The 27,802-nt window shown below is 42.8% G+C and overlaps 1 protein-coding gene across 3 annotated transcripts in view; it reads left to right on the forward strand.

The window, feature by feature from the left end:
- Positions 10,456-27,802, forward strand: part of DAPK1 (death associated protein kinase 1) — a 90,229-nt gene continuing 72,882 nt past the window's right edge. For 2 of the 3 annotated variants that reach the window (XM_021380159.1, XM_021380161.1), the window contains exon 1: positions 10,456-10,584. In XM_021380159.1, coding sequence (XP_021235834.1) covers positions 10,523-10,584 — 62 coding nt within the window. In that variant the 5' untranslated portion in view covers positions 10,456-10,522. The remainder of the gene's footprint in view (positions 10,585-27,802) is intronic. The other variant, XM_021380160.1, reaches the window with a different exon arrangement.

A 27,802-nucleotide genomic window follows, 5' to 3' on the forward strand; every position in this document is an offset into this window, starting at 1 on the left:
TGCCTCCTCCCATCTGCATGATGGAGGGAAGACTCCTTAGCATCCTGTGGCATCCTGTATCCGTGTTTATTATTGAATTCTGTCAAAATCAGTCCACAGTCCTCATTAGTTTCTTCTCTGTTTCTTGTTTTACTTTTGAGTTTGGTTTGTTTGTGCTTTTGTTGTGCAAAACGGTCACAACAGCTTTGCTTGAATCGATTCCTCTTGCTGTAGGCATGCTGCCTTTCTTTACCACAGTTCTGATTTGACTGTTGCTGTGACTGACACTCCCAGAGGATTCTGTACATGGAGCTCAGGGCATTCCATGGCAGCAGAAATCTCTTGGGCATGTTCTATTTTGGAAAAAAAAAAAAAGTGAAAAAAAATGTATTAAACAATTATAGGAATAATCTGCAAATATTGTAAAATATATGAATGATATAAAGAAAAACATTGTCACTTCTGTTGTAGCACTAAAATAGTGTAAACACAAGTATGTAATTCAAATGGACATCATGTCTGAGCAGAGAAATAGCAAATGTAATTAGCATAGTGCAGGCCTTAGGAAAACAGGGTAGAATGAAGCCTGAAAGGACAAAATTAAGGCAATGTCTCAAGGGGAATCAGAAGAGCAGGGCATGGGTAGGGGCTAATCCTTGTCTCATCAAGCAAGCAGATCCAACTTCTCACTGAAAACCTATGGAGGGAAAGGAGCCGCATTGTATTGGACTCTATTTTTCAAAAAAAATCTATTCTTTGTTGCCATAGCAATAGACTCCCAGGGTGAAATTATATCATACCTGCCTTTCTCCTAGCCTTCTGCAGCGTGCAGTCACCACCCACTCTCCTAGCCATCAATAATCAGCAAGCCCTCCCTTCCCACCCCCCCAGGTGCTGGCCACACATTTCTGGGTGGGGGACATGGCAGTTGTCATGCTGGCAAGTGCACAGAGCCAAGCAGGCCCTGAGCATGCTGAGGAAGTGCAGGGCTTACTGACACCACATCCCTCACTCACGACCCTCCATGTGTGGGGTGTTCCTCCAGTCGCAACCCCGGGCCTGCGCCTGTGCTCACTGCCCACAGACTGTGCTGGGAGTGCTGAGAGGGCTGGGAGTAGGCCCTAGCACAGGGTTGGCACTGCCAGAGCAATTTCAGGTCTGGAACAGAAGCTTGATTTCCTGAGGTTAAGCATTACTACATTAAGTAACCCAGTGTGCCACCACACCTTCACACCACAGAGCTTCAAAACTGGATCTTCTGCAGCAGTCTGCAGCGCCAGTGAGCTGCGCAGAGCACACAGCACAGCCTGAGGGTCAGAGCATAGCATTATATACCTGAAGAGACTTGAACCAGCAGGAGACATCTTGGCCTCCATGTGATTTTTTTGAAACGATGTCCAGTCACCACTTGAGTACCCAGCTCTGAGTTTAGCTATATGAGTATTTTCCCAAATTTGAATTCCTACATGATCTTCTAACACTAAATCCCCCAAATCAAAGTGAGTGGTTAAATTAAACAGATAATTCACACTAAAAACTGACCTTGTGGAAATTATTCAGGTCACATTACTTCAGGGGAGAGTGGCAGTTTATTGCACTGATTTGCACTAGCTCAGGAATTAGCCCAGGACAATTTTAGGATATTTAATATTACTAAACATTCTCTACTTCATTAGAAAAAGGGGCTAATGCAGCTGTGGATTTACAGGAGGACAGACAGGTGCCAGCTCCTTCCTCTTTCCCCCACCCAATCCACCTCCATCAGCACTGCTCCTTTTCTGGCCACAGAACAGGCCTCCAGCCTGCTTAGAGTTGAGGTCTCCTCTCCCCACAGTCAGCATGTACCAGGCTCTCAGTAGTCATTCCCAGTCTTCAGTACAAATTTCTTAGTGTCTCTGATTTTTAATTCCAAACAGCCTGACTACATTTTTCCCTGGGTGGTCAGCTTATAACATATTTCTGTTTTCTATTTATCAGCAAATTTCTTGCAATCTTTTTTTAATAAATACAAAAGTTTCTGGTTGGTTAAATAAAATATACTGCAAAATACCTGCACAGTATTATGTGTTAGGTCTTTCCAACAGCATATAGCTGTTGGAAAGTCAAAAGGAAAAAAGCCGCATGACAGAACTCTTTCTCTTTGCCTGTCAGTTAAATTAGCTACTAAATATGGTTTCAGGTACAAGAGAGCATTGTTAATGCACGCCTTTGTTAATCCAAGAACAAGATGGTTTGATAGCTAACTGTCTATTTAGTAATTCCTTATGGACACAATAGTACCTATTTAAGCAATATGCATTTAAATAATGTATGATTATTGTAATTATAACTGAGGCATGATGCTACTTTTATGCTGGGAATACTAAAATTGCATTCTGCATTCTAACAGTGGACACAACCAGGCTCCTCCTTATGTCTTAATGTCAGAAGACTCTGGATTTGAACAGAAATCCATTTATTTTGGCACATAAACAAGAATTTAAGGGCTTCATCCCCCAAGGCACTGCATTGCTCACCCAGCATCATGATTGCAAGCTCTCCAGCCCTTGCCCCGGAGAGCAGTGGCCGTGCTCTGCCAGATTCAGTACTCAGCGCTCGGTTTGGCAGCCAGACCTCTGGACCTGCTTTGTAAAGACTACAGATTCCCACAACAGCTTTCTACCCTCATGGGCAACTGTGACAATCACTGATAAAAAATACATTATTTTCAGCACTGACAGCATGAACACTGCTTGTCACACATGTTCCAATGCAGCTGAGGAGCCACGGGAGTATTTGCAGGGGGAAAGCCCCTGTAAGACTAAGGATGTAAAAGCCTAATGGGACAATTGGGTATGTGGGCATGCAGCAGCTGCCTCTCCTCTGAAAGCTGTGCAAGGAAAAATCATCGCTGAAACATCAAACAAATAACTGACCTATCCCAGACACTGAATTCACAATGGAGCCCACTCAGATTAATCTGATGCAGTAATAGATCAATTAAAAGACTGCAATAATAAATCAATTAAGTGTATGATGGCAGGGATTACCTCAGTTGGGAAAAACAGCTCCTAGCCCCTATTAGCATACTCTGCACCCCACAGCAAGGGAGGTACTGCTGGCCCCACACCACCACTACACTCTGGCATGGTTTGGAGATTATTGTTTTGGCCCAGAGCTTACTCTCAGCACAGAGCAGCTGTCAGGGAAACTGCTGCAACCACTTGGTTCTTGGCAGCCATCCACAGTAAGGTGGAACATGTTTAGGTTGCATGATCTCAAGCTAACAATGAAGCCAGAGATAAAGAGTATAGAGTGGGCCAGGCAACACCAAGCTTCACCACCTCCTATTGCTCATCTCCCAGGTGTGGCTAGAGACCAGCCCCAGAAGCTGGTGTTTCAGCAGGACAGCGGGCTTTTCCTGTACCATACGGAACTTCAACCGACCTGATTAGTGTATCTGAACAATATACAATATCTTTTAATCAACCCACCAAGATCAAATGTCACTTGCACAACAGAAGCCTCTTGTGCTTGCTTCCAGCCCCCTTTACCTGGTGGATTCAACTGTTCACAAATGTTTAGTAATGCTCCAACCTCGATATCTTCATGGCATGTAAACAAATCCACTGGAGGATTTCAGTTTGTTTTTGGTAGTGCTTGGACAAAGGAATTGCACACAAAAAAATATACTGCAAACTTAATTCCTCTCTGCAGGAATTGCAGCACAAATGTTTCATTCCCTGCTGTACAAATAGGCAAGACAGGCAGATGGAGTGCATAGGCATGAAACATGTCAAATGTGATTACTCCATCTCCCAAACATCTTGATGACAACTTCATGCAGACATATCTGTTACGCATTTGTGTTTAGGGATCTTTTGCTTTAGGAAATGTCCAAATGTGCAAAGCAAATGCTGGAAAACAATCAGACATTTCTTCTTATGCTAGTGATTTTGCACACAAGCATTTCACTAAAAGCTGGGGAGTGCTCCACTCCACACACTTCCATTGCAGGTCAGGGTGCCACTCCACTCCATGAGTTCCAAACCACTGCCTGTGGCTCCTCAGCATCTCAAAACTGCTGTGTCATATATGATCCAACAAAAGGAGTTTCCCACAGCTTCACCATGAAATAACACCTGCTTCATCTGTTCTGGCTCAGCACTAGTTAGGCCTTGCTTTGTGAGTTAATCCACAACAAAAGGGGTGATAGACACATAACAGCACCAGTGTGAAGATACAACCTCTGATCAACACAGTGTACAGATTTTGAAGCTCCCTTGGCAAATGTTGCTTCACAATAAAGACAATAATGCTGTAGCAGCTGATAATTTAACATGGACTCCCCAGCAGTATATTGGCCATGCCAGCCCCATGGAAATGAGAAATCTGGGGGAGCTGCTGGAAGCATTAATGACTTTGCAGCCAGATTTTCACAGCACATCCTCACAGGCAACACTCCCATGTAGGTGTCTGGGTTCACAGAAGTTGACAAAGGCAGTCTCTGTGACAATAGGGAAAAAGAAGTTAAGCTTCAGGGTAGTGTTTTTGAACAGTTATCATTGCTCATCTCAGGTGTGACACTGTGCAAGTCAGACTGCTGCTACAGACATTCTGCATGCTCAGCTTAACTGTGTTTAGCTGGAATAAAAAAACAACCAAACAAACAAATAAAAACATCCAGCAATTAAATACACATACATGCATTTGGGGTTATGCCCGACATCCAGCCTGCATTTCCAATGCTTCATCTGTAAACAGATAATGTTAAATACTACTCAGCATTTATTTCTAAGTATAAAGCAATAACTGCATGTAGTGGAAATGCTAAGTCATGGATTGAAATGGTGATTGAGCACCTGGTAGGAAGGCGGGGCCAACCCAAGGGAGCTCAAGTGCATGCAGTGCACAGAGTAAAATTTACCATAAAATTTAATAAACACTGTTATGTAATTGATGGGTTTTGTTCTCGTAGAGTGCTTGTTAAGAAATCTTTGTCAAAATATTTTGAGTAAACCTTTTCAGAAAGACGTAGTTCTGGAAAAAATAAAATTGATCATTTGCAGATTTTCTATCAAATAAATACACATAGCACAAATTTACATGGAAGAATAGTTGCAAAGAAGCTAAGCCAAAGAGACGTATTTTCTGGTTAGCTCTAATTGTGGTTAGTGGTTATCCTTGGGTCATTTGGAAGAGGTTTTTCTAGTCTTAATTCAGCATCAGGGAAAAACACAACTACTGTGGATGCAAGCCTTCCTTTTTCCATTAGCAGCTCGATTTTTTCCACTGGAGAAGAGCTGTTGTCAAGGACATCACCACAGAGGGAGCGGCATTCTGCTTTTGGACAATTCAAACTCCAGAGTGCTCTGCCAGGACTCTGGGTCTAGGCTTTGGCACAGGGAGATGCTGACACATGTGCGTTCAGACCCTCGAGTAGCTCAGCTAATCTGCTACTTGTGGCTCAGGTCAGGCATTCAATTAATTGTTTTGCCAAGGAGCAGCTTTGTGGGGATGTATGTGATACAACCCCTTATGAATAAACACATGAATTAGCAGATCCTACATTAGCTTCAACTCTCTGGGGAGACGGAGCACATTTCTTTGTACGAGGAACAGACATAAATACCTAGAAATTACAGGAGGCATTAATCTTTCTGGAGTGCTTTCGGAGAAGCAAAGCCCATCATTCTCATTAGGTTGCCTTCTTTGTGATTTTCAAAACACAGCAATGAGACAAATTTTTAACAAAATTTAACAAAACAGTATTTTATTAACTAAAGAGTGATTATTGCAGCCTGTCCAGTTTACCCTGCACCACTGACATGACTGCAGTGACAGTGCTGAATACTGCCTGGTGAATCCATTTTCTTTGTCAGCTACCTGCTTTTTTTTTCTTTTCTTTTTCCACTATTGTGTGACATCTATAAAAGGAATACCTGGCATATTTGGAACTCCTTTTGTAATAGCAATTCTCTGGGTTTACCCAAACAGAGTGTCTCAGTTATACAGAGCATACAGAACAGCAACTTCCAGGGGCTGACATAGTGTATTTTGTGAGAAATGAAAATAGGTATGGAAAATCTATGAATCATCACAGAGAACATCACACATTACCCAGGAAATTGCTTCTATAGTCATGTCAGAAGCAAACACTGATCTCTTAAAAAGAAACCTGTATGCAAAAGAAACAATTGCCATCTAAGTGACTCACATTTTTCACTGTCAGTTACATCTTACATTATTAGGAGAGGCATATTACCTGGATGATGGAAACAGACCAGCCAGTAATCTTGAAAATATTATTGTACAGCAGTGTACTTAACATGCCTCCTTATCTGTTGGTGGTGGTAGTGTGTTTTTTTTCTGTTTGTTTGTTTGCTTGTTTTGTTTTTGTATTTGTTTCTGTTTGTTTGAATGCAGAAATGGGTGCCTAGATGGAGTGGAAAAGTGCCTGAGGAGTGCTGTGAATCACGGGGCGTGTAGAAATATTGTAGCTTTCCTTTCACTAATCAGTGCCCGGAGATACAGTGGCTCCCTACAAATTTGAATTCCTTGTAATAATCATTAAGAAAAAGAATGCTTATTTTCTACATAGCAAAATATATGCATATCAGTTGACAAAGTAAGCTGGCAGGCACAATCCAGCCCTTTGCAAATACACTTTTTGCTATTAATCTTTGTACCTGATCCTCGTTCGTTTAAAGGTAATCTTATTGAAGTCAGCACCACTCCTGATTTACAGCAACATAAGCAAGGAGTTACTTTCACTTTATTAGTTCTGTTAACAAGGTGCGGCCTCAACAATGCCGAGTACAAGAGGACGATCACCTCCCTCATCCTGCTGACTACACTATTTCTGATACAAGCCAGGATGCCATTGGCTTTCTTGGACATCTGGGAACAGTCCTGGTTCATGTTCAGCTTGCTGTCAGCTAACACTCTCAGATCCGTTTCCTCTACACAGCCTTCCAGCCAATCTGCCCCAAGCCTGTAGCATTGCACGTAGTTGTTGTGACCAAAGTGTAAGACCTGGCACTTGGTCTTGCTGAACTTCATCCCGCTGGACTCAGGCCAGTGATCCAGCCTGTCCAGATATCTCTGAAGGACCTTCCTACCCCAGGCAGATTGACACTTCCTGCCAAGTTGGTGTAATTTGCAAACCTGCTGAGGGTGAACTCAATGCCCTCATCCAGGTCATCAATAAAGATATTGAATAGGACAGGCCCCAGAACCAACCCATGGGGAACATCACTCATGACTGGTCACGAGCTGAATGTAACTCCATTCATCACCACTCTCTGGGCCCTGCCCTCCAGCCAGTTCTTTACCCAGCAAAGAGTGTATCTGTTCAAGCCACAGGCTGCCACCTTCTCTGGGAGAATACTGTGGGAGATAGAAACAAAGGCTTTGCTAAAACCTAGATAGACTGCATTTCACAGAATCACAGAATTGTAGGGGTTTGAAGGGGCCTCCAGACATTATTGAGTCCAACTCCACTGCCAAAGCAGGCTCCCTACAGCAGGCTCCACAGGTAAGCATCCAGACGGGTCTTGAATATCTCCAGAGAAGGAGACTCCACAGCCTCTCTGGGCAGCACATTCCAGTGCTCTGTCACCCTCACTGTGAAGGAGTTCCTTTGCATATTGGTGCAGAACTTCCTATGCTCCTGTTTATGGCCATTTCCCCTTGCCCTGTCCCCACAGACCGCTGAAAAGAGGTCGGCCATATCCCTTTGTCTCCCACACTTAAGATATTTATAAACATTAATAAGATCCCCCCTCTGTCTTCTTTTGTCAAGGCTGAACAGACCCAGGGCACCCAGCCTTTCCTCACATGGGAGATGCTCCAGGCCCTTTATCATCTTTGTGCCCCTCTGCTGGACTCTTTCCAGGAGATCCCCATCTTTTTTGATCCAAGGAGCCCAGAACTGGGTACAGTACTCCAGATGAGGCCTGACCAGTGCAGAGTAGAGGGGATCACCTCCCTTGACCTGCTGGCCATGCTCCTTTTAATTCCTCCCTGGATCACACTGGCCTTCTTGGTCACCAGGGCACACTGCTGCCTCATGGCCAACCTGCTGTCCACCAGGACCCCCAGGTCCTTCTCCGCAGAGCTCCTCTCCAGCAGGTCATCCCCCAACCTGTACTGATACATGCTGTTATTCCTTCCCAGGTGCAAGACTCTACACTTGCTTTTGTTAAACCTCATCTGATTTCTTACTGCCCAGCTCTCCAGCCTGTCCAGGTCCGGCTGAATGGCAGCACAGCCTTCTGGCATGTCAGCTACATTTCATCCAATGCAGTGCAAAACCTGAAAGCACAAACTGCAATCAAAATTGCTTACCTACATTTGTCAGCAATTTTACATAATTTTTTCCATTCATCACATGTGTAACCCAATACCTGTCTCCAGAAGTTGAGAATCATACTGAAGGTGCAGCTGTTGGGCTGGGCTTCTACCCTGACCAAGGACTGCAGGAGTGCCACCAGGAGCACAGTACGTGCACCCTTCTGAAGTGGTCTGCACCAAGTGCTACCTGTTGAGTATCTCCCTAAAGATGCAGAGATGGTGCTCTGAGCGACAAAAGTCTCCCTTGCACCCACACATGCCCTGGCACAGCCCTGCCACTGGGGCCACATGCACAGCTGGTGCACTGCTGCTGCAGCAGTGTTCAGACACAGCATCTTCTGCAAGTGAAGGGCCTGAGTGTGAGCAATATGCAGGCATAGCCTTCCATACAGCTATTAAGTAAATGAGACAAGCACTGTAAGCAATGCATTTTTTCTGTTGATGCTATGCATCTAGGTAATTATCTCAGAAACAGTGCGCTGATTCCGGTGTGTGCTTGTCTGAACCAACACTGAGATTCCAATTGCTTCACTTGGTGCAGGCCTGGGTCACAAGGAACACCCTGAGCTGCATACATGAGCAGTGCTGGTAGAGCAAAACACATGTGCGACAACAGGTGCTACTCCTATGTGAGCCCAGGGCCATAACAAAAACACCAAGGAAAAAAAGAAAAAACGTGAAGATTAATGACCAAAAAACTCTTTGGCTGGCTGCAGTGATTCTCTTTGCATCCATCAAATAAGAAATCTCCAAAGCCAAAAGGAACTTCTGAACTTTTACCCAAGGCTTATCAAAATTCTTGAGCTGTACAAACAATGCAACCACCTCAGATGTGTGAGTCACGACCTGAAAACCCATTAGGGACAAACGCACGGAAGATGGGCTGTCTGCAGGCCTCCTCGCCTTGCTTCTGTCTAACAGCCGTGGAGGACAGTGCTGCTGTCACAGCGCCCATGTCGGTGGTGTGGTGCCTGCGGTGCGCTCCTTGGAGGCAGCATGATGGAACTGCACCTCACAACTCCGCTGCCTATGCCTCCATTTCATGGACGACATCGTTTGGGCTACAGAAAATTTTGACACTCATCTGGGGCCACATCGTGACTCACTCAGGAGATTTCAGGGCTTTGCATGCCTGGTACTGGGCTTGGAGAAGGCTGGGCTCTCTCAAGTGCTAAATGGAGTGAGCGTGACACCACATATCTGTCCTGAACTCTTCACCTCTGATGAGCAATCCTCTTTCTGAGAATCACAGAGCTCAGAGGGGAGCTGAAAGCTGCTTGGTAACCTGACGTCACACACTCCCTCAAGGCTGAACAGTGCAGATGAAGGGAACAGAGCAGCTATAAAGAAATGTACGCAGCTAAGTTCCAACCCAGCACTGGGCCATATGCTACGGAACAGGGCAGGCCAAAACCAGGCAGCCACAGAGTGCAGGAAGCCAGGGAAGGCCAACGGGCAGTAAGCACGCAGCATGGCAACAACAACGCGATGGGTTTCACGTGGCCCCGTGACACAGCGCCCCACGCCGGGTACAGCCCTCCAGCGAACGCGCCCGGCGCGGGAGAGTTTCCCCTCTCAGGGTAGCGAGGGACTGACGGGCCGCAGCCTCCAACCTCCCGCACAATGGCGGCTGCGCGTGCCCGCCGCCAACCCAAGGCGGCGCCACCACCATCCCCCGAAGCCGGGCAGTGCCGCGCCCGCCGCCCGCTCTCCTCGCCGAGGTAGGGGGCGGGGCGGTGACGCCTTCCCATTGGCGGAGCGGAGGCGGCCTTGTGCGGTGCCTGAGCCGGTCGGGGCGCTGTGGCCGCTTTGCTGGGTGCGGATTGTTTCGGGCGCCGCGCGACAGAGGACGAGAGGCAGGGGAGCGAGCGAGCAAGCTCCGACCGATCGGTCGCGGGGAACGACCGCTGTCGCCGGGCGGGTCCCAGCGCGGCAGCGGGCAAGGGAACACTTCCCCACTTCCCCTCGCCGGGGTCAGGTGCGGGGAGGCCGGTGAGTACCCGGCTCCTGCTGGGTAGCGGAACCGCTGCGGAATGAGTCGGGCGGGCGGCGCCCCAGGGAAGGGGGGGTCGCGGGAGACGGGGGCGGTGCGGCCGAGGGCGGGCGTTCACCTCCGCGCTCCTCCGCAGGGCGTGGGGCGGCCCCGGCGTGGCGGTGATGAGGGCACCGAGCAGCGGCTGAAGGCGGCGGTCAGCGGCGCGGCGCTACCATGACGGTGTTCCGGCAGGAGAACCTGGAGGAGCACTATGAGACCGGCGAGGATCTCGGCAGGTGGGTGAGGGGCGGCGGCGGGGACAGAAGTTCTCATTGTGCCGTTCTGGCGCGGCGGGGAGGGGCGGGAGCGGGGCCAGCAGGGTGCTGCGCCGCGGTGGGCGACGGGCAGACCCACTCCTTTGCCTCTTGACTCAGCCCCGCTCGGTTCGGCCAGTCGGGGCTGGTTGTCGTCCTCCCCTCTTATTTAGTGGAGGGCTGCGGCATTTCGGGACAGCACAGGGCCGAATCTGTGTCCGGCAGTGATTTCCGTGATTGGTAAGCTCGGACGGTGTCTGATTACCGCTGGGCAGTGCCGAGGGCAGGGATGACCTCACTGCCCCCGGAGGCGGCGGCCCGGCTGAGAGGTGTAGCGGGGCTCTGAGCTGTGGGACTGCTGATAGAAAGGAGCGGCACGTTATCAGGGGCATTTAAAGCAACAGAAATGTTGCACAGAAACTTGTGCAGGTACATACAGAACCAGTTCCTACATCTCAGGTGACAGACTGTTGGACAGCCTTGTCATACTGATTTGTTGGCTGTCATGGTAGAACGATATGTGGTCATGCTGAACCATGAATTTCAGGTGTGTTGTCCAAATAAAGTATTTGGACGTGAAAAAAATTTTGGGAAGAAGGTGTGAAGTGTTCTAGAATTGAATTTCCAGCTTCTGGACTGCTAAAACTGACACTATGCTTGTGCTTACAGACATTAGTACGTGATTTACCTTACAGAAGAAAATAAAGGCAGAATCAGAAATGATCTATTGTGTTGTCTTAAAATTCTTCACAGGGAAAACAGTTCCAGCCTGCTAGCTTAGGAAATGCTAAGGTTTATGTAAACTGTCCTGTATTCGTTTTAGAGGGAAGGTGTCTGTGCAACCCTTGGTCCCCGACACCTATTTGTGAAAGAGAGCTGGTTCCGTAATGATGCTCACATACAGAACATGTTCCATAAGGGCACTCACATAGGCAGCATGTGAAAATATGGGAATTTTCCCACACAAGCATGCTTGAGAAGTCTCGTGTTAGCTCCAGAACGTGACACTGAAGATGGAGATTTTCATTTTTAAAGCACGGGGAAGTGCAAACACTGAATGATGTTACACAGTATATTTAAAAAAGAAAAAGCAATTGGATTTTTTTATATTGGCTGAATATCATGTAATAAAGTTCAGTAAAAAACAAAAATTGTTATATTTATGTGATCAGTGATGGACAAGGTGTTACAGTATTGAGGCTGTTTGCTTTTGTTCATTTCAGTGGTTTATAACCCTAGCATGCAGTTTGAACCTATAACATTTAAGAATTTAAAAGAATTAGTTAAACTCCAGTTGTTTTTCCTTAAAAAAAGTAAACGTAACAAAGAGCCCTGCTGTTTTTTAGTGACTGATGTGAGAAAATGCCAATTGATGATAAACGTAACCAAAAGTGTAGGTTTTGCTTTAAAAATAAAAGGGCCCAAAGAGTTCAGTATCACTTTGAGAACATCATTCCAAAGCTAAATGTTGCCATAATAGTAGGGGTAAAGAAATCAGCATAGTTGTTGAGCAGTTTAGTTCACTGATGCTTTTAACTTGTTTTTGAACTTAAGCTTTTAGGGTTGCTTGAAATACTCTTGTAAATCCCATTTCTTTCCCTTGCTTCTTTCCCCCATAGGCTCATCACCTTTATGTTTGCAGGTAAACATACTTGCAAGTGTCAACCCTGAGGCTTAAAACTAAAGAATCAAGTGACTATTAAAACACCTTTGACTTTAAATTTTGTTGTATTTATGAGAACCTGAGTCATGATCTAAGATACGGCTAAGCATTGATGAAAGGTTCTTTTTTTTTTTTTTTTTTGCTGTATCAGCCTATTTTTCCCTCCTAAGGGATGAATTTGTTTCCACTTTCTTAGCAGCAGCAGTGTAACAAGTGGGTAGGCAAACTGATTAGTGTTGTGTTGTTTTCTTGTTTTTCACTAAGGGGTGTTTACATGTATGGATCCTGAAGCTCCTAGGACCACCTGCCTTTTGAGAAAGCTTGGTGAAGATGCAAATACTTTGACATTTTAATCTGTTTTCGCTATTTTTTTTCTTGGAAAATATTTTGCTGTCTTTATTGCCTTATGATACTTCTGGTAGTAACTAGAATAAAAAGTAACTTTGCTGTTCTAGCAAAGATCGTTTGAAGAAAATACTTGAATTGTGTAAATGAAATTTCTAATTGAAGTTAGTGAAGGAAGTTTAAATATTGCTTACAAAAACCTTCAGAAGACTGAAACAAGGAAAAGAGGTAATGGTGTGCCTTGGCTGAAAAAAAATGCATTTCTCAGTTTTCTGTTATTTCTTAGTGCCATTGCAAAAGTAATAAACAGTCATTCTCTTGCCAAAGTGTTATGAGTTTTATTCCATTCTTTGGTTTGTTTAGATTTATCACGATAGAAAATGAGAGAAAAAGAGTTCAGAACTGTGAATCCTTGTGGGATCATTCTTTATTTTTTTCATCTTGCCTGTACATGAATTATGCAGATGGCTTTGTGACTGTTGAAATAGGCTTACTTCTTTTGTCATGTTAAGCTTTTGTACCGAGTGTCCCAAGACTTGTTGATCAAATGCTGTCTTCAGGACAGAACATCATATGTGGAGACTGTGCTCTTGACCACTGTATGTGTTGTTTTATGCACACTATTTTGCATCTTATAGATTTAGTAGTATGTATCAGTCTATTGTTCAGGTGTGTGTTACTTATAGATGCGTTAAATAGTCATCTGACCATGACACTTCAGAGAGTGTTGGAGATCTGTTCCTGCTGGGTTAGAGATTACCATGAAACAGCAACAAATTTACTAAAGTTGGTTTATTCTTGTTAATTCTGCCTGCAGTTGCAAGGTGACTGACTGTGCATTTTAAATACCCTGCTGCAGTGCCTCTGCTTCAGTTTGCCCAAAAGACGGGAATTAAAGTTCACCAGTACTAAAAACCTTACCATGGGGAGCACACAAGGAAAGACCTTGAAACCAGTTCAGACTAATAAAAACGTTTTTTTTACTATCTGATCGACTTTGTCTGAAGTTGCTACTGTGATAAATGCTGCATTGCTCAAGAAATTATTGGGAATGGTATCCAAGCAAAGCTACACTATATACATTGTGTTTGTTTATGTGAATTGAAGTTACTTAGTTCATAGTCTTAAATGCTAAACTCCTTCTGCCTCTGCTTTTCCTCCCTTTTTTTTTCTTAATCATTAAACTTTTGAGTGTTTCCTAAAAGAGCTACAGATTGCTAAAATAATGTTCTGGAATTGAGGAATGGTATTTGCTTTGCACTGTGGTTTGCCGCTTATTAATAGGACACCCCTGCTTTTTCAAAAAGTAGGAAGAGATAGAAAACAAATTTAAACTTCCCTTGTTTGAATTTGTTGAACTCATGAGTGATATGCTTTCAACCATTGTTGAACATAACCCATGTGGATCTCAGCAGCTCTGGAAATCAGCATGCTTCTGCTTGGTAGCTCACTAAGCAGAGGAGCTACCAGGGTTAGCTTACTGCTTTCTGCTGTTATCTAAGGCATCTAATCACTTTATTAGTTCAGAGAGGAAAATGCATAGGGTAATGTGATGAAGGTGCTGATAAGAGAGAATAGGCAGTTGTGGAAGCATATATTTATGATCTGAAAAATGTTCTTTTCTTTTTGAGCATTCAGTTAGAAATCTTTTAGGCCATGTGGGATTTGATGTCAGTAGTAAGCAGTGAGTACGTAGGCAGAATATATATATATATATACATACACACATATTTTGGTTATTCACACTTCAGTTTTCAGAAATGCTTATTTTTAGGACTGCAGAGGCTGTCCCTCACCTATCCATACACTGGAACGGTAATTACACTGCACTCTGGTGTTGAGAGCGAAGAGAAAACATTGGACAAAAAATGCGTGGATGACAACTGTAATGTGACTTTCATGGTGCTTTTCAGGCTTGACAACCTAAACAACTCATACTAATAAGCTGGTGTGCAGAAATTGTGCACATATTGTCAAGTTCCATTATGAGATGTACAGCATGTGAAATTCCTTCGAAGTGATGCTTCCTCTCAGAGTGGCCAAGCTGAGAACCATGCCAACTCTCTTTTTAATACTGTTCTGTGATGTTTTTTCCCTTTACTTAGCAGATTAGAAAGTCGTGTTAAGGGATGGGGGAGAGTAGGAGCAGTTTGAAGGATGGTCTGGTAAAGCTGAAAGTATTACATATGTTTAAAATTTTTAACTAGGCCTGTGGAAATTTCCAATTTCTGCTTTGTTAGATAATCCTATCAAAACCGCAACTTGGTTTGCTCCCTTCAAAGGCACACTAACCTACATTTTTGTACAGAGACAAAACTACCGAATATTGAAGATGGGTAACAAGCAAACCCCTAGAACAGTGTTTCCTGAGTTACTCATGTAGGCTTTGCAAGTATGGAATTCAGTATTTTTGTAACTACATGTATGGAAATTCCAGTAATATGTGATAGTGAATTACAGTAAATTGAATGGGCTGAAAATGTTGGCCCCAGAGCTACTTCTTGTGTAGGACATGTGAGTGGCTGATGAAGCCCAGCTTGCAGTAAAGAGCTATTTCAGTGCTGTCTGTGAGCTGTGTATATTTTGTATCAGAATTGTAAGCTATGAGAAGCTGCCTTGATAACACCAAGTGGAGTAATACCTGACCCTGGCAGTTGCATGGGGACTGAAAAAATAATTCTCTAGCTGTAAAGCATGGTGGTAAGACTTACTCTTCTGGATCTCATCTCACTTTACCTCAGTCGTGCCTCAAAATGCCTCTATTTGGAAATGTGTAATAAACTGCAAGCTGTTGAGCATGCACTGCTGGTGACAACTGTTGCCTTTTAAAGATATGTTGAAAGTTGTTGCTGCAGGAAAACCATGAGAAGTGCAGCCGCTTTTTGGTGTAACAGCTTCATTCTTAGTGCATTTCTCTGTTCAGAGGAGAAGTGTCTGATTTATAGGACTTCTAAAACTAAGTGTAATTACATCTACAGCTTGCTGATTATTATTTGTTCATCTAAATGCAGAAATTTTTGTAAATCTGAACTCATCAGGAAGTAGATAAAAATGTTTATCTTTGATTTCTTTTCTAGCTAGGCTCAATGAAGTACAGTCAGCTCCTGAACTGATGTGTTGGGGGTGTGCTTAAACTTTAATTTGTTCTTTCCGGCTTTGCTTTTTTGTTTTTCTTTGAGTGTGGAGGCTTTTTTGGTGGACTTTTTTTCTCATCTCTGTTGTCTGCCTTTACAGATGTTCAGGTATATCTCTTCCTCTATTAGAACTGTGTGTACTGAACAGAATTTGGCATGTTTGACTTAGGAAGAGGCTGAGGCTGCATTTCCCTGAGGGCTGTACGCCAGGCACAGCCCAGGCTGATGGTACCTGACAGGAGTAGTATCGCTTTCCCCTGATGAATGTTTCTAGCCATTTCTTTGATGCAAAGATGCTGTCAAAGAGAAGAAACACCTTATATCTAATTTATGGCCACAGTTCACACTTAGATCAGCTGAAAGCCCTTTGAAATCTCTGTCTGTGAGGAGGCCTTTACAAATCTGCCTCCAGTTAAACACGTGGGAGGGACAGAGGTAAAGAACCATGGTATGAAGGCAAAAGAACATAAGCTGTCAACCAGGAAATAAAGCTGAAAATAATGAGAATGACGGAGAGTACTGAGGTTGCAGGATGACCTTGCCAGACAGTTGTTAAAGTTGGTAATGCATTAAAAGGCATATCAGTTTTTGGAGGAAACTGCGTATTTCCTGTGAGAGCCACAGCTGGTCCTAATGACCAGGTGTCCTGTTTTTGCCTGATTTTGTTAGTCTTAAAGCAAACACACACAACTTGTTGGCATAGTTATATGTTATGGAGGAAACAATGCCTGTTAAAACAGTGGTTTAATAATTTCTATTTCCTGAATGATACTGTCTTGCGTAGTAGTCTTGTCTTAAGTAAGACTTTTCTCAAACTGCGTTTTGACCCAGTTGCAGGAAGATAGGTGACCCAAAGGAGTACTATCCAGCAAACTTGAAAAGCATCAATGACCAACACAGTAGATCTTACTTAAACAACACTAGCTTATGGCAGAAACTGAGGTAGACAATGAAAGTTTGCCTCTCAAGATCCTGGAGCAGAAAATAGTTCCTTGTGTATCTTCATTATGCGTTACATATAGAGTAATGTAAATAGTATGAAAATTAGTGGGGCAGATTGCAAGAGCCTCTGCCAAGGAGCCTAATGTAGGTAATTCTGCTGCATTCAGATCTCATAAGTTGGGGCTGATAGAACAAGAGTGGAGCCTGCCTGTCTTGGTCAGCTGTTGGGTAACATTCCTGTCACAATGCGTAAGGGTGCGATTCTTCTAAGTACCCTGAAAGAATGAAAATGTTTGAGGAAACAAGGAAACCTTGGACTTGAAAGATCTAAAGTAGATTTACACTTTAATGTTCACAGGTAAGCGAATGGGCTGGAAATTGAAATGCTGGTAGCCTCCAGGAGAGTGAACTTCAGGATTTCTCTTTGAAACAAAGCCAGTTTCAACAGCGAACCTAAATTGTTTAAAGGCTGAACTTGTTAAATTACTGGAGAGTTCAGCATGATGCTGTTGTGGGGAAGGAGGAATTAGGGATAAGGATTTATTCTTTGTAGATTTTTTAGATCAGCTTTAAATCTTTCTTTTATCCAGGCGCATTATAGTCTTTGAGGATGTTTCCTTCTTTAGTGAATGTATTATATTTTGAGCATGTTAGAATATTATCTTATTTGGTTTTTTGGTTGTTACACACATTGATGTCATGGAGAATGTCTTCTGACAGGTGCTTTTCACCAAAATCCAGAACAGTTCACGCAGTTTAGCATTGCTGTGAAACACCACACTGAGTAATCCATTTGGTGGTTTGCATCCTTACGCTCTTGGTTTTAATATTTTATCCCCTTCCCCTTATTCTCTGTTGATTACATGAATAGATGTGAAAAATGACAACTTCTGCTTGAAGATGCAGTAATGCTGACGAGGAAGCATCACTGCATGGTTGCCCAGACCACGTGCGTGCATTCTCCACCACCGGCATGGAACTTGCAGGGTGGTGGTATGCCAATTCTTAACGGAGCAAGTCTCTCCCAGAATAGCCTGCCTGGGGATGTAAGATGCTGCAGGTGTTTAGAGCATGTTGTCTGTACTTCTCTGAAAAAAAACTAGCTATTACCAGGTGATTGCAGGCACAGGAGGGTATATCCACACCTTTGGAGAGTTTGCAGTCAGTGTAAATTATAACCATGCTTACAGCGTGATTGACAGGTATAGTTTTATTGAATTCATTGCTGAGCTGTTCAGGGGAATGAGCTGCTGGAAAGGAAAAAAAACATTGCTGAATGCGGTGCCCTGCTGTTTGTGCATTTCTTGCTTCAGCTGAATGGTAGGATTGCCTTTAACTGAAGTAGTGTGGTATAAATATTTGATTTCTAGTGTATCTTTATGTATCTTTGTTAGTGAGCAATTAGTGTGGTTTATAAGTTTTTGCCAGTTACCAGAGGAGGCCCTGCTTTCTGTCTGATCTGTCAGTTAGCTTCTGGGCTCTTGTCCCTTTTCTCAGCTTTGTCTCAAAGACCATGTCTCACAGACTCATTGTAAGGCTTGCGGTGCAGGATGGTGTGTGCCTCTGAAAGTGTCCACTGACAATGCCTTGCTTTTGAGCATACCTGTGGGGGCAGGGACTCGGAGGACCACGGTCTGGAGCTACAGTGTTTTGAAGTTGCTACTCTTACAGGAGAAAAGGAAAGGTGTTCATTTTCTGGAGTCTGTGGTGACATTCAAGACATTATTACAGAGAAGTGGGATGGTGCCTTTCATGTCTTTGGTCTCAGCTGAAATTTTTAGTCTCAATTTGTATTGCAGGTTGTCTGCAGCTTAAGAGGACTGTTTTATTTCTGAAATGGTGCCTTGTAGTCTTGCTTTTCTAAATGAGAAGAAGAAAACCAGTGTTTAAAAAGTTAAAATACTGAGATCCTGTGTTCTTTTGAGTGCACATTGGTGTTTGGCATTTATTATGCTTACTTATGTAGGTATCACTAGCACAGGTAACTCTTATATTACTTGATTGTATTGTATTCTCTTCTGGCACTACTTGCAGCTAAAGTATTTTGTCACGTTTAATGGAGATTTAGTGGTGTGGAATCTGTTTCTCCTTGTCCGGACTGGGAAATAATATTGGTGGATATTTTACTTGGGTCTAACAAGTTCTTGGCCAAGATCCCATCACTTCCACTAGCTCCATCAAATAAACTGGCAGCTTGTTACTTCCTAAGAAAACCACATACCTTGCAGTCTTGGTCACAGCGTCTGTGAAACAGTGGGTCACCTCCATTGGTGCTGATTTGTATAAGCATGGCATGCAGGCTCTTGTTCATTGCTGGTGAAAATGCATAGCTAATGGTGGTAACTGTTGAAAAATAGTGTTTTGTAGCTGAGAACTTGCTCTATCAAACAGTGTCATCATGTTCTTTGTAACTGTTGTAGTTTGCATGGAAATAACCAGGAGGCATTACTTTTGGAGCAACCTACGCTGCATGAGTTCGGCCATCTGCATAGATTTGCTGTCTGTTTCCTGGGAAAGGAAGGCATGCCAGGGAACAGCATGGTCCATTATGTCTTGGTTACTCTCATTAGTTTCTATTTGAAAGGGCCTTCTGATACTATTTACTTCACATTCCTGCCTAAGAGAAGCATTGCTTTTTCAGCCACTAGTTACAACATTAATCAAGGAACATATTACATCTGAAAAATCTGGTCCATTTCTGGTTCCTCTTGTTCCTGCAGAAAGAAGGCTTTACATTATGGTTTCCTCTATGGATGAGTGCGCTGCCATCAGGTAGCTCCTGACGGGCGCTGCAGTGCCTCCCTCTTAGCCTGCCCAGGTGCCCTTATGGTGTGGCCAAACCTGTCCAAGGAGAGACTGCCAAAGGCAATGGTCTTTGTCCTCACCTGCCACACTGCCCCTGCAAGCACCAGACCTTCGTTGGCATCATGAGTGGCAAGGGAGCATGTGGACCTCCATGGCACCTCAATGGAAGTGCTCCTCTGTGCAGGGAGGGAAGCCTGACTGCTGATTGACCCTAGGTAACAAGGCCTGTGACTGCGCGGTCTGAGCGTGCTTTCCCATCGCAGCAGTTGTAGGGCAGACAGGCAGGCCTTCCTTTGCACGAAGGTCAGAGAGGGCAATTTGCAATATATATTTTTTTAATGTTCTAAATTCCTAAGTGCGCCAGCTCATCTGTGAGAGTGAACAGATGTAAATAAAGACTAAAGAGCAGGGGAAGCAGACAATTACTTGGCTGTAAATAGCAGCTCATAAAACAGTAATGTATACAGACAGTTACTAAGGCTCTTGGTATGAGGTTTGAGTATGTGACACAAACTGTGCTTTGTTTGCAGTTCTTGTAATAACAGGTTTCGGTGTCTTCCTAAAAAGCTTACTTCAAGGAGAGGCAACATGTTCACCGTGCAAATTTTCTTGAAAAACATCAACAAGTAATGTGCTTATGGATTCTCTTGCTTGGCGAGTTTCTTGTATATCTAGCTAATATCAAATTAATAACTGAAAGGGGAAAACTAGAAATTTTTCCAAGCGAAGTACATAAGCTTGTGGCTTCATGCTTTTCTTTGTGCTCTGGTACTGGAATGTTAGTAAAACCTGTGGATTTTACAGTGATTACATATACCCAACGGGAAGTAAATGTGATAAAATCTGTACCATACCTTTAATGGCATCCTTTCTTAGGAAAGCGTAATCAGTTTTGGGGCTTTGCAGTCTGTCTTCGTTTCTGCTTACTGTCTTTCTAGCAAGCGTTTGCTGAATAATCAACACTTTGTCATAGTATTAAATCTCTTTTACTAAGATAATGAAAAAACAACTTTGAAAATTAGTACTGGTTTAGGTATCTAACAACTACTTATCTGCTGTGAATGCCATGCATTTGAATTTTTGGGTTTGTGACTGTGCAGTAGACAGCCTCCAGAGTTGAAGCATAGAAATGTTTTCCAGATGCACATTACTATTGTTCATTAAGATCATAGGTTGTATGTTGGAAAACAGGGAGGTTCTGAAAGGTGAAATAGAGGGAAGTTGTTCATTATAATGAAGAAGTGGATGGCATAACTTAGATATAATAAGCATTATCATTACTCTTCTTTCCCAAGCTGCCAGACAAGCACAAGCATCAGGCAAGCTTCAGAACCCTTTGCTATAGGAGAGCAGCAAAGCAGGAAACTTAGCCTTTTCTGTTTACAAAATTGCAACAGCAGTATTCTGTGCTTAGCATCACCAAAATCAAATGTTTCTTCTGATCATATACTTTAATACTCACCACAGGATCCTGGTTCAAGAATTTCTGAGGAAATTAGGACTGTTCTCTTGTCTTTAATTCTGAGTTAGATGTACCTCATAAATCCTTCCAACATTTAGGCAGGCTAATTCATGAAGTATTGTTAATTTCTGAGCTGGTTTACAAACTTCTTGAAAAGTACGAAAGGAAAAATAAAGAACAACAGAAGCATTACAACTCAAATTCTGGCATTAAGAACTGGCACTGTAAATTATGTTCTTTGTTTATATGGCTATTTACTTAGGCGTTGATCTGTAGGTACTTGTACTTGCAAGCTCCTTTTCATTACTGTAAATGATGGTTATTGTAGCGCTTTTTAAAAAAAAAAAATCTGCATTTCTCTGCATCTTCTCACCTTATTTCTGGCTTTTTCATTTCCATCAGAGATGTAGCTATTATTTGAACTGTTTGTAAGTGTGAGTACCCTGTTTTTCACATGTTAAGATGGTTTCTGAAAGGGCTTTAACAAATGTACATATATTCAGATGAATTCCAGTGAGCTCCAGCACAGGCATGATTATTACAAAATGGCTGGTATCCAGCTGGCTTGGAAGTTTTGCAACCATATGTATTCCCCTAGTTTGTACAGTAGATACTGCTATGTCTAGGCATGGGTTCACAATGGTATTTTAAATGACTGTATCTATGAGTAGACTTCTGTCTGAAGCATTTACTTTAGCTGTTACTTGAGCAACTAAAATAATACTTAGTTCTTCCTGTTCTGGAGTTTGGTAATTGCTAAGTGCTCATGTTAAGGGGCTTGCCGTGCAATACCTTTTCTGTTATTGTTGTTTTTACCATCTTCAAGCTTCACAAGAATGATAGACACGTAAAGAATGATATATGTGCTTATGCTTACAAAGGGATATCCATCAATTTGATATTCCACACCCCACCCCCTCCAATAATGTTGCAATTGTTATTCATGCCTAGGCAATAACTTGATCAGGAAAAAGAAATGCCTTGGCATTGCTTGGCATCTTGTATGAAATTTCATTGATGTTAATAACTTGCATTTCTTGTCTAGTCCGCTGGCACAACGACAAGCATGTATGTCTAGCATTATACAGAATAAGTGAATGCTACACAGATAATATGAAACTGAAGACATCGTGATTGTTTATGTGCATACAGGAAATGAGGAAGGTTTTGTCTGTGCCTGTTTGGTGTGTGCCTTACACCCACCTATTCTAACAATTCTAACAGTTTGAAAATGCTAAAAAGCAGAAAAGAATTTGGTCTTTAATTGGCTACTTTAGGACTTTAGTTTTAGCAATCAATAACGTTTTCTTTGTACCTCTTTGTTTTGTATCTGCCGTAATTTATGGGTTTCCAGCAGTAGAGAACCATCAGACCTTCAGTAATTCTTCTTGATTGTTCAGTGCACCTTTGCTTCCAAACAGCTGCTGCCAGCACAGGTCCAGAGTACTTTTATTCAGTCCCATTTGCATTCCAAAACCCAAATGTGAATAGGGAAAAAAAAAAATCTGACATCAGAATTCCTGCTCAAGCAAGGGAATCTGTTTTAAGAAACATCACAGAACTCCGGATTGGCATGCAATATCTCTTTGTTCTGACTAACAACAACAGCACAAATTGACTTATTTGTCTGCCTACTAAGCCACATTAATCCATTGACAGAAGTGTAATTTAGAATTATCAATGCAGTACTAGTGAACAGATTGATGTAAAGGAATTTTTCTTTGTTTTTTTTTGTGTGTAGCTTGGACCTTGAAAAACACTTTGTCTATTTGTACACAGATGCCAATTTTCCTGTGCCAAGAATGTTCCTTTATACACTAAAAAGTTCTAGCAACAGTGCAACTCTTATTTCTGGCAAGGGCTTTATAAGTGCTTGAGAGTTAAAATAAGTCCTTCTGCTCCTTTTTTACCTCCTCTCTTCCCCCTTATGCTTTCTTTCCTTGACCTTCAGCTGTGTTAAACTAATTTTAAAGGGCACAGCTTGACCTAATTGCTTAACAGAGTATGATCGTGGAGAAATCCCATATATTGTCTGCTAACCCCGTGGTCATAATTTCTTTAAAATCATGTGCTCTTTTGAAAGAACACATTGATGGGAGGGCTGTGTGCTGGCGCTGTCTATGGAGGATTTAGCAGCTGCACAATCTCTCCTTTCTCTTTTCTCCATTGTTTGAAGTACCATTGACAGTGCCACCTTTTCTGCTTGAAAACCACTTATCCTTCATTCTCCAAGGCACTTAAAAAAGAGACAGAAAATCGGTGTCTGGCTGAATCTCTGCTTTGCTTTTCCACCCAAATGAAAAATGCGTGGGTGTGAGTTCTTGTGTGATCTTCCCTTAAAGGCTTAAGACAACTTAGGTGTGAGTGCAGTGTGAATTTGAACACATACAATTAAAGATAACTTCTGTCAGCCCCCTCATTCTCAAACCCCTCCAGTGAGGGTGTCTGTGGCCCAGGGGGCCTTGCCTCCCTGTTGGGCTGCTGGTGCTGGCTGCCAGGCCTGTCACAGCCTTTGCCTCACCCTGAGTGCTAAGTGGAGAGTTGCTTTCCCTGGCTCCTTTGTGGGGCAGATCGCTTTGCACAGACAGATTGGGAGTGGGGATGCAGGGGTTTTTCTTGTTCGCAGAATACCTTAGTGACAGAAAACTAGATGATGCTGAAACTAGCAGTCTGATAAGTACAGTGCAAGTAAAAGCATGTGTTTCCTAGCTGTGTTTGGATTCCCTAGGTAAACTATTTTCATGCTATTGGTTTTAAACTGTTTCTGAGGGCTGATTGTGACTCCTGTGTCCTGGCGTGGCGCGTGCTGCCCCTTACTCCCCTGCTGGAGTGCTGGATAGGCCTCGGTGCCATCACCACACTCATTCAGGGGAGAAAGAAAGCTGATATTGGAGGGCTCTTCAAGCTCTCACTTTCAGTCAAAAATAGGAATGCAAACTAATTTTCTGTAAATGGTATTTTTTGTGTTAGTTCCAGTGTTAGTTGTACCACTTAAATATTTGATTTTTCTGTATTTTGTAACATCAAAAGAGCAAGTTTAGAAAACAGTGTGACCACTTGCCCTTTTGTCTCTCATGTGTATTGCATACCATGTGATGTAAAAGGGTGACTTTGCAAACTAGTATCATTCCTTCTGTGCACTTCAGTTGATTTGTAGTTTATGTGGTACAGTCTTAAGGTCCAGTATTGTTGACCATACACCAAGAAGTGTTCCTGATATACTGTTTTACTGATAGTTACAATAGAAGCTGTCGGGGCTCACTCTCCGAGAAATGTGGGAAAAAAAGGATCCATATGGTCAGATTTGTGAGGAGAAATGCAGCCCATCCTTGTTGTGATAAGCAACACATCAGCTTTTGGTGTTCCTCTGTGGAACAGAGAGCTCTGTTAGTCCTGAAGTGATGAGACAGTGACTCAGCTGAGATGGTGTTTTGGGGGGGGATTTCTTTTTTTTTTGTAGCCCTCACAGGGCTTATATCTTGCCAGAACACTGGTCAGAGTGTGAAGCGAGTACCTGAAGTGTGCCCAAAACTGTTGCTTAGCTTTGCTGTGGGAGTAACTGTTCATTTGTTTGTTCATTTTCAGCTTGGGTGCTCTCCTAGGAAAATTCAAGATGTGTTCCTAAAACTTGCATCTGCACCCTCAATGTGCTATCTTAAACCAGAATATGTCTAAATACATTTAAGCCTCGTAATATTTTTCTGATAAGCCCTCTTCTGTGATGTCCAGGCAAGTTTAGCCAACCAGTAATGCCAGGTGAAGTGAGGGAGCTTAATGGCTTTTATCTTAAAAATAAGGGTGGAGGAGGAGAGGAAAGAGACTGTGCGTGTCTGTATGGATGTACAGGATGTACGGTATTCGGTTTTCTGTGCATGTTTTTTACTCCGTTTTTACCTCATGGGTGAACTATATTGTCATTGGTGTGTGTAAAGAAACAAAGGCGACAGAGCCTTTATTTGAGATACAGGCGCTATAGAACAAGGTATCAAAGAAAGAGGAATTACCTCACCCCTCCCAGCAACAGTTCGGGAAAAAAGGGTGAGCTGAGGAATGCAGCCTTCTCCAGTCCGAACTCTGGCGTGCCGGAAAAGGCTAGGGGGGAAAACTGCACAGGCAGTGCATAGAGTGCAGAGTGCATAGGCGCTCCTGGAAGCACGGCCGGAAGCACCTCTGAGGCGAGAGGGAGGACAGGTGGGTCAGGGCTTCCCTGCTTCAGCCACTTGGGTGCTCATGTATTGGTTCAGGCTGTGACCTGGCAGTATCACTGCAGTGTGTTTTGAGAGGTCCTCTGTTTAGTCACCTGTATCAAATGATCTTATAATGAAGTTCTTTTCCTGCACCCAACTTTGGTGTTCACTTTTTTTGGGATTAAGAAGTTTAAAAGCATTTTAAGCTGCTTTGTTTATACACACCTTTCTTAATCCTGTCAAATAATGTTATATTTTTAACAGTGTTCATGTGATAGTAGCTTTTAGTGAGGATGACAACCTATACTGATCTAGAGAAAAAGAAGCATCTTTTTGATACTGTTTCTTGCTTAAAATCCCTGCTGAAATACTGGAAAAAGCCAAGTCTGTGACACAGTACTTGTTGAAGTAAAATTGAATCCATCCTTTAGGGAAAAGGATGAGCCGTGTGGGTGTGGTCAGTTAATATCTCTGTATCAGTGTTTGCAAAGTGTGTATGCAAGTGGCTGGGCAGGTGGTGTCTTGAGGCAGCAGCAGGAGGGCATTTATTCATCCAAGGCAGTCTTGTGCTGAGACAAGGATGGGTGGGCTCTGCCTAGCCTGGCCTTTGAAGCCATGTGGTTGTGAAGTGGAGCACTGCTGCAGCTCCAGTGAAGATCTGCTGCCTGGGGCTGCAGCTGCTCACCTCATCCTCTTGGGCAGCTTCCCCACTGCCCAGGGTGCACAGTCTGGTTAATCTCTGTAAAGCTTGGGCCAGTTTGCAGAATATACTGGAAATATATACAGCTTGTTTGTGTGTAGCTTTGTTCAGATCGCTTACCTACTCTGTATTCTCCTGCCTTTTCGTCATTGTATCAAGGTTCAGTTGCTTCTATATCCCAACAAAAACAACACATCACTGTGTTCTGTGTTGTCTTGGGTGTTTATCTTTGTTCACATTTGCTTTTTGTCCTTTGCACTTACCTGCTATTCAGCCTCAACTGAGTACTTGCTTCCTGATGCCTGCTGGATTTTTTTCTTTGACTTCAGTGTGTCAAAATGCACCAGGCTGTTCTTCATACCCGAATATCTGGCCAGCAGTTGAAATTTTTCAGAATGTTTGCAGTTATGAAAGGATGGAAATGTCTTAAGTCTTAGTCTTAAATAATCTATTTTCTCGATGTAACATGCTCTTAGCCTTTGTCCAACATCCGGACTGTAACATCTACGTCAGAAAGTTGTCTTCTGTGATAACAAGCTCACTCTGATACTTTGTGAATCAGCAGAAGTTTTGTTCTTTTATTTACGCAGTCATGACTGCTTTCATTAGAATTTCTGGAACAGTGTGAACTCAGTTGATTAATCACTTTTCTTTTCTTTGGAGGCACCATTGTCGGTCCTGTGTACAACCTAACCTCACTGTCAATACAAATTCCTAGCTGAAATTCCCATGTGGCCAAGATAATCAGTTCTTTTCTGGGATAGGAAGACTAAATCGTAAAGGAGTATATGGGAAATAAATGTTACTGTTATTCTTTTGTATTGTATTTCACATTACACGACAGCTATGTTTTTTGACCATTCCACTTACTTGAAATGGCCTCTGCAACCATTGCAATGTAGCCCTTCTGTTTGTATTGGATTTTGAATGTTGTTTGTCAGCAGTTAAGTGTTTGGTGTTACCTTTGCATTTTTCAGCATAGGTGATCTGATGCTACTGCTGGCAAGTTAGAGTTTTGAAGTGTTAGTCTTCTGAATTCTGTCCTCTCTACTTCGTAATTCAGGGAGGAAATCATCTATAGGAAAAAATTTCTGACCTGTTGTTTTGTTTTGTCTGTATTATTTCAAAACAGTGAACTTAAGTTTTGCATTAGGTAATCCATCTGTAATTGTCCTATATAAAATCAAATATGATTCTTCCAGAATAGCATCCTAAATGTAGTGAACTATCTAGAGTTTAATTCAGGATGGTTTCTTAACTTGACAGAAATTGACTTTCTGTAGTTGAGAGAAGCTGTGCGCCGTGGAAAAGTACTGGAGTTCTTGACTGATCAAAAATGGTAGTAAATCAGTCCTTGGTAACATCATCTTGCATGACTAATAACCTCACCTTTGTTTTCAGTAGACCAACTAAAAGGAATTCAAATTTCAGAAGGTTGTGGTGAATAATTACTTGTTGCTGAGAAGTCAAAAACAAACAACAGAAAACAGGTTCTTATCTGACACCCCCAAAATGTATTTTCTCTTGGATTTCTCTGGCTAATGTTAATTATTAGTATGTGGCTGGCAAAGCAGAAGACTTAAATTAAGGCAGAGCTTTTGCTGTCATAAATGAAATCTGAGGGAGCGGAAAATAAAAATGCTGTAAGTGTTGGAAAACATTTCTTGTTTAATGAACAGTAGCATAAATAAAGTTGGAAATGATCTCAGATGTACTTATATTCTAGTTTGCCTACTTATCTGTAGTATCGTTTGCCTATTTTAGGGTACTGTCTTTCCAAATCTGTAAGGGACAATGTAGCCTTGGAAAAACTTCAGTCTGTTACCATTTGATCCTAAGACATATGGTGGCTTTCTTCCTCTGTGACTTACGCGCGTGTTTTGTTTTTAAAAATGAATGTTAGAGCACTACTAGCTAGAAATAAGTTGTGATTTTCTGAGATCAGTTGGAGGTGAAATGTGA

Source organism: Numida meleagris, chromosome Z (genome assembly GCF_002078875.1).
Source record: "Numida meleagris isolate 19003 breed g44 Domestic line chromosome Z, NumMel1.0, whole genome shotgun sequence".
In the NCBI taxonomy this organism is placed as follows: domain Eukaryota; kingdom Metazoa; phylum Chordata; class Aves; order Galliformes; family Numididae; genus Numida; species Numida meleagris.